The sequence below is a fragment of the Pollicipes pollicipes genome, unplaced genomic scaffold (assembly GCF_011947565.3).
Source record: "Pollicipes pollicipes isolate AB1234 unplaced genomic scaffold, Ppol_2.1 Scaffold_4881;HRSCAF=5763_pilon_pilon_pilon, whole genome shotgun sequence".
Classification (NCBI taxonomy): Eukaryota; Metazoa; Arthropoda; class Thecostraca; order Pollicipedomorpha; family Pollicipedidae; genus Pollicipes; species Pollicipes pollicipes.
This window is the reverse complement of record NW_023596576.1, coordinates 1-14640: the sequence shown is the minus strand read 5'-3', so window position 1 is coordinate 14640 and position 14640 is coordinate 1. Positions and strand designations below refer to the sequence as shown.

Sequence of the window (14640 nt, the reverse complement as noted above, 5' to 3'; positions counted from 1 at the left end):
AGACCTGGCCATAGACACATGCAACTATCAAAATAACTGCGCGGACACCAGCTGGCCAAGAGTATTACAGCCAGGTAAGAATGATTGTGTGGTGAATTAAAAGATACTCTTGAGATAAACACGTGTTGGCTTGAATATTCTAAGTTTTTTGACGGAACGATCAAGCAGAAAACTAGAACCATTCTGTCATGCATGTTTTTCACACAAAACGCACAAGCGTGCTCTTGCTTTTATTGGTTGCTATGACCTTATCCGTTATGTTCAGACAATGGGAAAAGACGTGATTCCCAGCAGCTGAAAGGGAATATTCCACACTAAAAATATAAAAGCAGCCATTAGGAACTATAAAATAAGCTCACTTACGACTTCTGGCATATTTCTTTAAGTTGAAAAGGCTGTTCGTGACCGCACAATTTTCTGATTAGTCAAAATGCTCCGCCATGCGTCATCGTTTGATTACGTCGTTGTACCTGACACGACAATAGTTGAAAGCCAGTTGACGGTCGTTATGTCTGGAAATCCTGTTCATGAACGCCAAATATAAACGGCCTGACCATACTATTTTTCTTGGCCTTGATCACCGCATGGCTAACGGAATGGCAATGTTTAAATGACGTGATTATGGCGTCATGGACGCCTGGGGGACCTTGAAACAGTCTAACCCCAAAAATATGCACATCTTATGGGGCGTGTAGCTCACAAAGGAGTTTAGGTTTTAAGAACGACAGAGCTGTGAAATGCACCGAAAGCTCTTCAAGATGGCTCTTTCAGTTCAAAACCCCTGTTTAACTGCGGAACACTCCTTTCAGGATCACTGGCATTAGGCTGTAAAATTAAACGTTTTTTTCACCAGACTTTTGCGCTTAGAAGTATGCAAATAGTTGCAATCGAGTTTATTTTATCATATTTGATGCTTGCCTCAGTATCTTCACATGTGGAACATTCATTTCAAAACCTAATGTCAGTGCTTAAATAAGAAAAATTAAATGCATAAGCAGCCTATTGGTTGTTCATCAGCATAGAAGAATTAATCCGCCTCGATACTACAGTGACTTGAGCATCAATATGCAACTTTTACGCAGTGAGAAACATTTCTTCCTCTCGATGATATGAATGGCTCTCGAATTTCGTACCCTGTGTGTGTTTCAAACACAGATGCAGATTTTCGTAACAAAGTATTGAGGACCCTGGAACATCATCAACCAAAAATGTGTTTGATTGAAAAGGTGCACCTGAGAATCTAACAGAAATCAAGATTCAGCCTAGCATTACGTCGAGGGATCCACTAAGAACCAAAACCCAGCCTGGCATATACAAAGATCTAGCAAGAACCAAGATGAGCCTTGCTGATGATCAAACTGGGATTCAGCAACAACCGAAATATAGTCTAGATTGGTGTGGAAGGAATGAAGAAAAGCCAGAATCTTACCTGGATTATTGTGGTAGTCCTCTCCCTCCCTCCCTCCCCTCCCTCCCTCCCTCCCTCCCTCCCTCTCCTCTCCCTCTCCTCTCTCTCTCTCTCTCTCTCTCTCTCTCTCTCTCTCTCTCTCTCTCTCTCTCTCTCTCTCTCTCTCTCTCTCTCGCTCTCTCTCTCTCTCTCTCTCTCTCTCTCTCTCTCCTTCTCTCTCTCTCCCTCTCTCTTTCTCTTTGCTCTTATCTTGTCACTTTCCCTCTCTACTTTCTCCTCCTCTCCATTGTGTTCCCTCTCTCTTTCCCCGCTCTCTCTTGATCGCCGCCGCGGCCCGACTCTGGAGGTCGACCGGCTCAACACTTCCGCCTGTGGTCGTCGCAGCGAGTTACGCCCACCGTCTTGTGAGTCGCCGCGCAAGGTCGATTCGCAGCGGTGCAAACGGACGTCGGCAGGCTTGCCACCTTGGGTCAATCTGTCTGCAAGTGGCAGTTGACTTTTTTCGAGCAACACATTCGCTAAGGTCCATTCCTAATAGCACACCCGTATCGCTGGTAAAGTGGCCCGTGGCGTCGCAAGCAAATGCGTCACAGATGAATGAAGTGTGCTAACGACTACATATGGGCAGCAAGAAGTCGATTGACGCCATTTTGACATGCGAAACGCAGCAACGGCGTAGCTGGATACCGATGCTCATTTAGCATCATTGGCTGGGCGCTACCTCCCCAATAGCTGATACCTTTGATGCAGATAGATAAACTGAAACAGATGGTAATAGGTAATGATTAGACACATCCTCGATTGCATTATTTATGGAAATAATAACTGAAAAGAGCTGATGATTTGAAAGGGAATCTGTACTTCAAGGCCCAGCGTGATCAGTGAACCAGGTGCATCTGTGTTAACTTAATCGCGCGTGACATAAACCATAGCGTAGCCTCCAGGGACATGCCCATTTCGAACGCATCAAAGCGGTCAGTATGAGTTCAGAGTTATCATGCAGAGGGTCATCGACCTTCAATGTGTTGGTTAAGCGACAGTATCAAGCCGACTATTTTATATGGCTTAAGTCGATGCGTCATGCTTCGATTACGACTACACGTAATCATAAGTACAAATTGAAACGTCGAGCATTTATAATGTAGTCAAGGTTTGCTTGTCGATGCCGTTTAACCCGTACCTCCTGGCATACTGGAGGTCGATAACTATCGGCATAAAAACTCTGAACTCACACTGCCGAAAAACCAGGAGGTCGAGGCCTTTGTTGCTTATATCATGTAGTGATCGACATCTAATTGTTGGGATCTGTTCAGCTCACAAGCGGCATTTATCAATAGACGTTTTGCTCGTCGTTTGAGCTTATGTCGTAAAGATCAAATAGTCGGCCATTGCTTTCTAATTTCCACCACTCTCCGCGAGCATGGGTTATCGGTTCCCCGCGGGGGTCCAACGGCAAGATGAACGAGTGTGATAGCGAAACTCTTAGCGCACTTCCCACGCTCATTTCGTTCGCACCATTGGGCACTGCGTCAGATGTACGTTTAGGATGGATGGCGAGATATAGAGCAGTTCTGCGCTTTTGGTCATCACCAGTCTCATCAAACTTGTGTGGTTTGTCTACGGCATTTCTATATCAGGAACTTGCAGTTGTGCAATTGCCCCGTCCATCCCGACAGGCGTGGAGAAGGGTGGACACACGCGACAGCAACGCCGTCAAAGATGTGCAAGGGGTCCCAGGTCGAAAACAAGTCAGCTCCATGTGAGTACTTTTGTGGCGATCCACGATCCACTGATTTGGTTGTTGGTCCGAAGACCAAATTCTCCTGCAATAGGAAGTTGTTTTGCTGTTTGAAGTGCTTTCCAGCAGATGTTCTCGCGGTTTGGGCACCAACAGCCGTCAGGGTATCTCTAGAAATCCAAAACTGCATATATGGGAGCATCCACATCGAGGACGACGGAAACGAGGCGAGAAAAGTGTCATTCCTGTTATCTTGCCACACACCCCACAGCCCTGGAAAAACCCGCACCAAAATGGTCACCGTACCATCGTCATGGACCTTGAAAAGAGGTGATCAATGGCAAATCATGTCAGTGCTCCGAGAGAAGATTCATGGAGTCCCAAAATTCGCAGCTGGGTGGTCTTTCCATCATTTTGTCAATGAAAGCACACCATTTGGCAATGCATGCACTCGCAACCAAAGCATGCATCCGTCGTGGTCAACTGAAGTACACATGCGGTCCTACCCATGCGGCTGGTAACGCCCAACCGGATATCGGGGGGGGGGGGGGGGGGCGTGGAGAAGCCGGGCGGCGCTCCGACTCCTCCCTCGCACGCCCCGCCCCGCTCGTCCGTATATAACGCGAGGTCGCGGTCTGGACGACACACACTCATCCGTCGTCCGCTCTCAATCGCCATCATGCTCAAGCTGGTGAGTGAGATACAGGGCGTGACCGCCACCAGAAGCGGGGACGGATAGGGCGGCATTTCGTGAAGAGACGAGATCCGTTTAAGCAGGCAAATTTTCAATAGAGTGCTACTTGCATTTAATCCAGCACAAATAGAATACATTTGGGAGTTTGAGTACCTTATCATTAAGCCATGGTTTTATGCAGCCTCCCCCCCCCCCCTTGACTCTCCTCACTTGAACCAATGGATATCTGTCATCTGTATTGAGCTGTTCCCAAGGACCAGCAATACTCTTGGGGGTGATAAGCATGTAACTAGAAAAAAAAACAAGCAGATATGCTAGCGTCTACATAACACAAGGGAGTGTGACACCCATGTTCACTGTGTGTACTATTCTCAGGTCCTGTTCGTCTGCCTTCTGGTGTGCAGCTGCTCTGCCCTGCTGCCCCTGGGACTCGGCTACTCGGGCTACGCCGCTCCTCTGGCCTACAACGCCGCCCCCCTGGCCTACAACGCCGCCCCTCTGGCGTACGGCGGCGCCTTCCCCACCTACCAGACCGTCAGCCACAGCGTCGACATCGCCGCCGAGCCGGTGGAACAGCACGGCTACGTTGTCAAGTACTAGGCGGATCTCACCACCTCTGCTCTACCTCTTTCCGTTGAAAAATCATCATCGGTCCGCGTGCTCAGATCAACCTTTACGACTTCAGGCTAAATTCGCCTGCCTCTGAAAAATACCCGGTCTGGACCCGTGAACATCATCGGTGCACATCCTGGCGTTCTGCGTGACAATTTCCGGACTTTTGATTTATCTCATTGAGTCGGAACTAGTAGAAGTATCAGCGCCGCATAAGGCGAGTGAACTCGGCAGTTTCGTATTTCATCATTGCTCATTACGTCAGATGTGATTGTGTGTTTTCATAAATAAACCGTATTAAGGAAAACGGATGAGCAGCAGCAAGCACGAGGGAAGCAACGGCAGCACATTTGAAGATGTGGATGCGAGGTCTTACATGAACCGAGGATTTTGACCATTTGATTAGACATGTCTAGCTGCAGACGGAAACTGAAGGTGGAAAGACGACAAGGAAGCAAAGGAAAAACTCTGGATGTGTCGTCCCCACGGTCTCTTCAGGCGGACAGAGGAGAAGAAGGGTTTGCAAGATGGAAGATGCCTCAACACAACAGCTGGTGTCTGTGTTGCTGCGCTGGCATCTTTCACTATTGCTGTCCTTTCTGCCCTTCCTCGCACTGAAAATGGCATCCGGCCGAAAATTCGTGGTCTTTTCCTCTCAAACACAGTGAATCGTGACAACACAGAACCGTCCCTACCGGTGGTTAGAGCGTTAGGGAAGCTGTCATCCGATCCACCCACTCGTGGTGGGGCAGGTTCGAATCGCTTCAGGCGCTCACTATCTGCTCCTAACAGACATGGCCTGTGGCCGGTTGCGGCGGCGGCGCTGATGGCCAGGTAACGTCAGAGGGCAGGACGGACTGTGCCGACCACTGCGTCAATGCATTAAAGGGAATGCTAGACATTTGTATGGTGTTTTGAACTCAAATAATCATCTTGAAGATCATCCGGTGCAGCTCACAGCCCTGCCCTTCTTAATACCTAACACACCTCTAGGTTCTAAGGTCCACATCCGCGAAGATGGCAGACTTTTCGGGGTGAATGTTTGAAGGTCACTCAGGTATTCATGACGTCAAAACAACGCTATTAAAATCCCGCCATTCCATTACCCACGCGACGATTAATGACAAAAAAAGTTGTCGAGTCGTTCATATCTGGCATTTGGAAGCAGTATTTCCAGACATCACGGCCGTCAAATGGCTTTCAATCAGTGTTGTGCAGGGCGTGATTACGCAATCGAACAATAACATACTGAAAAGCAGATTTACTAACAGAGAAATTGTGTCGTCTGAAGTCTTTTCCACTACCAATGATTCGTACAAATACTTCGTTCCAACCAATGCAATACAATGGTTTGTACTGTTCGTACCAATAGGGCCAAAGTGTACTTGAGCACAAGTAGTACCAAAATGACCTTATTTCATCAGATTTGAGGCTTGCTTCAAAATCGTCAAATGTAGAACATTCCCTTTAAACTTTCGCCACCAAATTCTGCCGCTGGCCTGGAATTGGGCGATCGGATAGTAGAGGTCCGCGCTTACATAACAGCCACAGCTTGGTGTGGGATCTAAACACGTCTGTACACAAGACTTCTTCAGAATACTGAGCAAAATTCGCGAAAATGTTCTCATCTGCTTAAGGTCATTGATGCGACTCTTGGATATTTTATGACGCTTTAGACTGCCATAAGGGAAAAGATGAGCAGTATCAAACCTTATTAATGTTTCTTTTCGGTGCGTAAAACGACCCCTTTTTGGATGTCTTAACTAGCTTCTCGCTGGCATTATTAGACTAATTTATTTGCTGCCAAACTTGGCGCGCACGAAAGATAGGACAAAGAGGAGCAAAACCCATGTTTTTCATCAGTTGGCTCTTCATGGCTGTAAAGGATTTCTCCATAGAAGTTTTCGTCTCATTAGCATGCACCTATTTGTCACTGCACGTTTGCAGCTCTTTGCGGATTCGGCCAGGGACCAAACGCGCGTCACATCACTATTGGGTTCATAATAATGAAACAAGCCCGGTTCCTGTGTAAACTTTATTGCCTGCTTTGATAGATCCGACGACAAACGATGCGGTTTGATACTCCTCATTTTGCTACTCCTCACCCTCATTTCCGCCCTCATTTCATCTAACTCTGAGCTTAGCCTAAGTGATTTAATTGGCCGACTAACTGTTGCTCCCATAGGAATGCTGATATTGACTAACTCGCAAAGGAGTGCACGTGATGCAAAGGCCAATGCTTCAAGTTGCAGGGGCGGAGCCTGGTGTGCACATATCGCGGACTACGTACTCGCTCCGCCCGCCCAGGAGGCCTACGATATTGTAGGCGGATGGACTTATGACCTCTGATCTGTTATGAGCCAGACCACGGGAATATATCTTGCAAAGCATGAGCCATACTTTGTTTTGACTACAACTATTCATTGGCAAAAGTTTGAGAATTCGATCTGATTCATCCGACCAATTGCAAACGCAGTCCAATGACCAACTCGGCTTTTTAATCAATTTCAAGGCTGTTGCGATCAAATCTATTACATCGTATCCACTACGTTACAAAGCACCTTGTCACAAAAAGTCACATGCATCACGGTTTGGGTACGGCAGCTTCAAGGTTGGCGCTCACATCTTTACTAATTGTTTGGATCCACTACACTTTATCCATTTCTCATGGTCACCAACACTAACCCGTGCATTTTGAGCCAAGTTTGAATCCTTCTAGCCAAACCGATAGATTTACTACATATCTAAAGAGCTTTAGATCCGCCCACCGGCGGCGTCCAGGCCCCAGAAGTCGGCCGGCTGGTGGCCGAACGCTGGGGCGTCGCCATGTGGTGATATTGCCCAAGAGCTTGCAGACACTGGGGCGTCACCAGGTGGTGGTCACAGGCGGTGATGTTTTCCCAGAGAGCGCAGCCGCTGGGGCGTCACCAAGTGGTAATCTTGTCCCAGAGATCGCGCACGCTGAGCGGCCGAGCCGCCAGCCGTCGCTCCGGATGCAGGGCCGCCTCCAGCGCCGCGTCGAACACGGCCGCCACGCCGGCGCCCGTCACCGTGCTGCACTCGCGGTAGTCGGCGGCGCCGAGCCGGGCGGCGACGCGCCGGCCCCGCTCCGTCGGCACGGCCTCGCCGCGGCCGGCGGCGCTCGCCTGGATGGCGTCGCGCGCCTCGGCCTTGGTGCCGACCAGCAGGAACGGCGCGCGCGAAGCGTACTGCTCCAGCTCGACGCGCCAGTCGGCCTCGAGACGCGGCCAGGCGGCCGGCTCAGTTAGGTCAGCACACAGCACCACTACGCCGGCGTCCCGGTAGGCAGAGTAGGCGGTGAGGCGCGAGCGCAGCTGCGCCGTGCCACCGGCCGTGTCCACCAGCTGCAGGTCATACGCTGTGTTCATGTGGTACAGCGTCACGTGCACCATCTGGGGCAGGCTGCAGAGGCTCTCTGGCGGCAGCGATGGTCGCCGACCGTCGGCGAACGTGTGGAGTAGCGACGTCCTTTTCCGGCCCGGTCGTCGCCCACCAGGACACATTTGATGGTGGCATCACCTGACATGCTCGACGGCTCGATTCCAGTGAGGCAAGGTTGAACTTTGTGAACGGTGGAACGCCGTGAGCGTGGGAAGTGGGTTCTTCCTTCCCTCCAAGAGCCGAGATCCAAGCTTTCAAGTCACGAGAAGTCCTTCCAGCCCAAGAAACTCACCACTCACTTTCGACTCACCAGAAAAGACCCACACCACCTGTCGCCCTCGGCGGCCGCTCTCCTCGGTGAACGGACCGGTTCCTGGTTTACGCGTCGCTGCAGTGGGCGTCTCCGGCTACTCGGGACGCCGCGTCGGCGGGAGTCGGCGGACTGCGGCGCCGTCCGGGACGTCGCGGTCCAACGCGTCTGGTTGCGGGAAGTCGGGCGATAAGCCGGGCAGTTCGCTGGCTGCTGATGACGTCAGCAGACCGTCGGCACGACCGCCGGCCCGACTACGGCGGCTGCTGGCCGCGGCGGAGCCAGCGCCGTGTCGAAGGGTGATGAGTGCACACCCATCACCCCCATCCTCCCAAATCAGAACAATTAAAACGACTCTTCTGAACCGAATGCCTCTACTTCTTTTCGTCGTTTTATTTCGAGGCTTTCTAAAGTAAGGGACTGTTGACCAGAACACCGGGTCTCCAAAGGTTTTGCCTCATCGCCCCCTGACTACTTCACTGCCTGCAACGGTGCAAGGCAGCCAGATTCCAGAAGCCGGCTGATATGTGGCTCCGGAAGCGGGTGTGCTTATTGAGGCGTAATGAACACCCAACATCTTCTGCAGGACCTTTCCACGCCATTTCCAACTTAGTCTTCTTGGCGGCAATGACAAAAAAAACCTGGTGCACCCTGTGCAGCTGACACGCAATGTTCCTTCAACGAGCAGAGATAAAATATATTGAGGATTGCCTTATTCATTTGGTGTTATTCCCGCACAAATTATTTTTGTCCAACTGTGTTCCATACGTGATTTTCTATTTCACAAAGAGCGCACTGTTTCTCACAATTTAATGCGATCGAACACCAACATACGACATTCTGGCACGCGTAACACATCACTTACGTCGGGACAAGGGCTTCATTGAATTTATTGGGGTCACAGGACGGAGACCACATTTTCCAGAATACTCTGGTGGTTGTTTTCAGTTTTTCATGCCTTTGACGGCTTGTTGGGAGACTTTGGGTTCACATATGGGGACGCAAGACACATATGAGAGGGTGGAGCAGTGTCATTCCGAAGATCTAGACCTTTGGACGTAACTTGGACTAACCACCAAGGATATCACAGTACTTTTAACCGGTAATTTCACTCCGTTGGATGTCAGCCGCGGCCATATGCCTAGCGGCCACAGTGGCGTCGTGTGGTGGTCATGAGTAAAAAGCGGCGTTATGCCATATTGTAGTGAATTAGCACGATCGGGCACAGTTTGCGGATTTACCCTATGCCAAATATTACTCCTTGGCTTCACGTGTTTTCCACTACGCAATGTTATGCGGTAATAAATTTAGTTTATCATTTAGTGTATCATAACAAAGGATGGACATCAGCTTAGCTGCACAACATAAACATCGAATCACATAAAAATCACAGCATATTGGGAAAATACCGTTTACCATCGGACGGGACTAATCACGCGAAGTCGACTCATGCATAAAAAACCGGTGTTCACGCAACTTTTGGTTCGGAAAATTGCAGCTGGAAACAATACAGCTGCACTTTGCATGTACAACACCGGTAATTGCATTATGGAGGTATAAAAATTGCGCTAGAAGTTATGAATGTTGGCTACTTTTTATATGTTTGCGGCGTTACTTTTCTCTAAAATATTCTGCTGTACCTACGCTTGTGCCCATATGTCTCTAAGAGCTGCAAACTTAACTCCAGCACCAGGTGTAAATTGGAAAGCTGGCGACCCTTTCGCACAAGAAAATCCCCACTTTCACAGCGCGAGCTTCTTTACTTCCCGGGCACCTCTCGAAACAGGCGAATTGCATGACATCTGCTCCTCAAGTGTATCGAAATAGAGTTCGTGAAAAAAACATCAGGAACTCGCATGTTCGCTCTATAGCATGGAGGCATATCACCTAATGGATGAGCTGCAATCACCACAATGATCGAAGTTCGGCCAACGGTAATCGTATGGTCAGTTCGTTGGATGGATTGGAGGTAAATTTGGAGTTTGAGCAAGGCGGTAGCAGGGATGACTATTTGGAACTTTTTCGCTCTTCTTACTTGGTGTGGATGAAGATCATGGAAAAGGTAATTTTTGAACAAAACAAACACACACACACGCACCCACACATTATGATGTGCGTGCGGGCGTGCGTGCGGGCGTGCGTGCGTGCGTGCTGCGTGCGTGTGTTTATCGACCCATATTAGTGGATAGACGGTAAACACATCGTGAGAAGGGGGGAGATCCCACAGAGATGCAAAGCTCCATCCATCCAGCGAACGTCACTTTCGTTTGCGTTTGTCTCTCCCTGCACTGGTGGCCGGGCGGGCGGGTACACTCGCTGGCCGTCACGGCTCAGTGGGGCCGCAGTCAGTGGCGCTGCAGCTCGGGCCGGCCCAGGTCAGCGGCCGTCGGGGATCAGTCGGACCAGGTCAGCGGCGGTCGCGGCTCAGTCGCACCAGGTCAGCGGCAGTCGGGGATCAGTCGCACCAGGGTCAGCGGCGGTCGCGGCTTAGTCGCACCAGGTCAGCGGCTGCCGCGGCTGAATTTGACCAGGTCAGCGGCGGCCGCGCCTCAGTCGCACCAGGTCAGCGGCTGCCGCGGCTCAATTTGACCAGGTCAGCGGCGGCCGTAGCTCGGGCAGCTGGGTGATAAAGCGGGCGTGGCTGCCGTGGGCCGAGTCCGGCTGCGACGCCAGCTGACCGGCGAACAGCGTCAGGCCAGAGACGCGCTCCACATCCCGCAGCGTCGCCTCGTGGAAGTTCACGTACTTGCCCGCCGCCTGCCGGCAGACCGACGACCAGTGGCGGACACGCCCCACAGCGAGGCGCACGACAACTTTCGGAGCTGGTGGTGTCCACGACCAGGTCGGTACTACACCCAAAATGCCCTATCGCACAGCCGATAATTTCTTAAAAGGTTATTATGTATAATTATTGTTTATAATTTCTTAACATATGAGATAATTTCTGAATAAAAGGGAAGTAAACATAGCGTGCCGCCGGCGGTATTCCCACCAGGTTGCAATGATAACCCCGTCCTAGCCGGTGGTAGTAATGCAAGAAATTGTAAAAACAAACTACAATCAGAAGGCTTATAACGAGTAGCTTTTGAAGCGTGACGACAAAATGGACAACCCGGTTTCAAGAGACGGCATGCAGCTTTGTTTCTGTTCAGTATTGCTCTGTTCTACAAAACGAAATCGCTTTCACTTTTCTGGCTATGGCTTGCTTCACAAATATGAGCTTACCCTCCGTACGCAAAAATATCAATGTCCCTTCTCATCACCAACCCCGTGATAAATTTCGTTGACTAATGTCAACAAGTTTCGGCCTGCACAGTACTTCTGCAACTCAACAAATTAATCAAACAAACTAACGCAAATAATAGAAAGAAAGCAGCATCACCTTTAGAGACAACAAACCAGAAAAAAATTAACTGGACCCTGTAGCCTCCGATGTTGGAGCCGTGGTCAAAGCCGAGGCTGTCTGTATGACCTGGCGGGTTCTCGGTTCACCGATTGCCGACCGGCGGCGGTCAGTCCGGGCTGCCGAGCCTGTCTGTATGACCCTGGCGGGTTCTCGGTTCACCAAGTGCCGACCGGCGACGGTCAGTCCGGGCTGGCGTTTGCCACATGACATCACATCCCAGCGCCCACCTCGCACGGCCGGAAGCGCTCCTTGTGCGGCAGGATCCACTGCTTGTGGACAATCTCTTCCGGGCGGCAGCCGCGGCCCCCCGCACATCCGCAGCTGGTAGAAGAAGTGGGATGGAATCGGCTGCCCCGAATCTGCAGCATGGTGGGCGTATCAGGTGGGCATCACGTGCGGAGTTGTACAGACGAGGACCTGAGTGACGGTGTGAGGACCGTTCTGAACAAAGCCGACACTGGTATCGTGGCGGCTACGGCGAAACACTTCATACAGCGCCCATAAAGTGTTGAGACTCCAGCATTCATGCATCAAGAGTCCAAGAAGAGCATCAGAGACATCAAAAACATCAAGAATCCCAGAGCAGCATCGAAGGCTCCGATGCATACGGGCGGTTCTTCACGCAAAAAGTCACGTAAACCGCCTCATGAACCAGCCCGCTCGCATTCCATTGCGACTGCACGCGTCGGATTCATTGCTTTAAGCGCTAAGCATGTGGTAAGAGAGTGCACTAAAGGAACACATCACCGCCTTTTTACACACAACACACCACCATAGGCGGAGGAACATCTCAGACCACGGAGGTCCGAATACCAATCTTGAACCGCCCCTTTCAATACGTCGCCGTATTGTCAATAGCCGGGAAGTGGGGTGCTCTGGCCCTCACGCTTACCTTTCCCCGTCCCTACGCCTCTGTACATGGTGGTTTACGATGCGGGCAAATAGCTCGATGTTAGGCGGGAGGCTATCATTTACGGGATACTGCAGATACCTACAGATACAGGATAGGTCATCGGGTAGATCATTACCTACTTCCTTATCACAATCAAATTGAAACACGATGTTGCTGACCGCAGAACGGCAGTCCCAGTAAGTACTCATTGAATGTTATCACATTCAGCGATTCTCATGGCTCCTGGATAGCTTCGCCCTTTCACCACAGACGTGCAAGGATTTCCAAATAGGAGCCAGGGGAAAAGCTTGCCTAGTTTGATGGATAACACAGCATGGAACCCAAAATCGGTGTACTGTGTAAGCTACTCAGTCCACCCAGGCGGCCGCTCCAGCCGCGGTCAGCGGTGCTTCGACGCAGTGGGGCGGGACCCTCACCTGTCGAGAGCCCTCCGAGCGGTTACACGGGCCCGGCCAGCACGGCCACCAGTCCGTACCGCCGCGAGTACGTCTCCAGCCGGCGCAGCAGCTCGGAAGCACAACGCTCTTGGTACGCTGGGTACATGGGGTACATGCTGGCAGCAGTCGCGCCGCCCCAGGTACGAGTCGGTGCCTGAAGCAGACGAGAGACGGCGCTAAAAACAAACTACGTGCGAGACCGATTCCCACCAGTTACGGAACCGATATTACAGCACGTCGCAGGCTGCAGTTACTCATAATGAGCACAATCTTTGCCGAGTGATGGCCCCCCCGTTAGAGCGTCAGCCGTGATGGGGCCGGGTTTAGATCCGCGCCTCGCCGCTCACCGCCCGTATGGGGCCGGGCTTCTGTAGGCGGATCTGTGCGAGTGATGCCTCCCGTTAGCATCGTCAGCATGATGGGCCGGGTTTAGATCCGCATTTCGCCGCTCACCGCCCGGGTGGACCAGGCTTCTGTATGCGGAGTCAACTGAGCAGCCTTGCACGGGTCCCGGCCGGCCGCTGCTCTGGAACAGACACTGGCTGTCGGCGGCCGGCAGCGGCGGCATTGTCAGGCTGCCGTTGCTGTCCCGCTCCAGGTAGTACTGCAGCCAGCGGTACGACCGCGACGGCTTCGGCGACGGCTCTGGGGGCGGGGCAGTCGGACTTCAGTGGTGGTGTACAATGTCTTTACCCGAACAATCCCAGAAATGACGACTGTCTGAAACTGTTCTGGATATGAATGTGCCTGCCGTAAATGAAGCACTCACCAGCTGCGAAGGATCCATCGACAGTTACATCCAGAAGAACGTCCCGCCCAGATACCGGCAGTGGCAACGTGCCGCTCACATTCTTGGTCCCCGCTAGCCATTCCTCCAAGGCCTGCGAAGGGTAAAATGGAAAAAGCGAGGGTATTAGTAGTGACCATAGTGAGGCACAAGCCGCTTCCATGAACGGCTCTACTCTTTGAACAAGGTTATCAACCGCAATTTTGGGTATTTAGTATGCTCGTCTCATTTTCTGCAATGAGCATTGACAACCCCCAAAAATCAACATATTTTGTCTCTTCGTAAAAGTGTCGTGAAAAAAGTTTTGCTGTCAATGTGGAAGAACGCCACGTTTTTGCTGTAGCTCCGGCTCAAGGGCATAGTGCTTGGCCGGACTATGGTTATCAGACCTGGCAATTTGCTCACCTCTTCGCAACGTCGGCCATTGCTCACATGGGTGTAAGCGACGCTTTACATTGAGACGAAGGTGGCTATGCCATAAAGGCCATGTACACATTTCAAATTTGGTTACCCCAAGGAGCAATTCTGATCAGGATTACATTAATGCTGCGGAACGCATGCATCTACCCTCCTTATGCGTGTTCGAGCCATTGGTGTTTACGATGCAGGCAACTGCCATGGCCAAGGAAGGGCGGGCACTGTGGGGAACTGAACTCCGTTTCTCTGGTTTCCCAGGCACACAGCTTAACCACCACACCTTTGTCATCCCTGTCGAGTCAAGAACACCATTCTAATCAGTAGTTAGACTGGCCTGTCGCGACCTTTGCGTGCTGGTAACACACACGTAAGTGTAAAAAGTGTATTTCTGCTAGGCCATATTTATTGGCACTGGTATGAGCCGCCAGTGTGGTGGGTGGCAGCTCACACTCACCGCTCCCCTCCCCACCCCCACGGAGGGTATCTCCGTAGGTTGTTGACAGGGGGTAATAGATT

General features: G+C 51.2%; 2 protein-coding genes across 2 annotated transcripts; both read right to left on the bottom strand.

Annotated features, from left to right (window-relative positions):
* Window positions 1-7206: 7206 nt before the first annotated feature.
* Window positions 7207-8485, bottom strand: LOC119101657 (rho-related GTP-binding protein RhoQ-like). The gene is made up of 3 exons (XM_037225072.1): window positions 8165-8485; window positions 7586-7888; window positions 7207-7265 (listed from the first exon to the last, which is right to left on the bottom strand). Exons 2-3 carry the CDS (start codon window positions 7863-7865, stop codon window positions 7207-7209), a joined length of 339 nt encoding a protein of 112 aa, XP_037080967.1. The 5' UTR covers window positions 7866-7888; window positions 8165-8485.
* A 2210-nt stretch (window positions 8486-10695) lies between these two features.
* Window positions 10696-13035, bottom strand: LOC119100845 (uncharacterized). The gene is made up of 3 exons (XM_037224008.1): window positions 12937-13035; window positions 11798-11929; window positions 10696-10921 (listed from the first exon to the last, which is right to left on the bottom strand). Exons 1-3 carry the CDS (start codon window positions 13033-13035, stop codon window positions 10745-10747), a joined length of 408 nt encoding a protein of 135 aa, XP_037079903.1. The 3' UTR covers window positions 10696-10744.
* Window positions 13036-14640: the final 1605 nt, after the last annotated feature.

What these genes read in the sequence shown, in the direction of transcription:
- LOC119100845 (XM_037224008.1), bottom strand. Translation starts at nt 13,035, where the DNA reads ATGTACCCCATGTACCCAGCGTACCAAGAGCGTTGTGCTTCCGAGCTG. An exon ending in ACGGACTGGTGGCCGTGCTG is followed by an intron (nt 11,930 to 12,936) that starts GCCGGGCCCGTG and finishes ACCATGCTGCAG; the next exon opens with ATTCGGGGCAGCCGATTCCA. An exon ending in AGCGCTTCCGGCCGTGCGAG is followed by an intron (nt 10,922 to 11,797) that starts GTGGGCGCTGGG and finishes GTCTGCCGGCAG; the next exon opens with GCGGCGGGCAAGTACGTGAA.
- LOC119101657 (XM_037225072.1), bottom strand. Translation starts at nt 7,865, where the DNA reads ATGGTGCACGTGACGCTGTACCACATGAACACAGCGTATGACCTGCAG. An exon ending in CATCCAGGCGAGCGCCGCCG is followed by an intron (nt 7,266 to 7,585) that starts GCCGCGGCGAGG and finishes GCGACGCCCCAG; the next exon opens with CGTTCGGCCACCAGCCGGCC.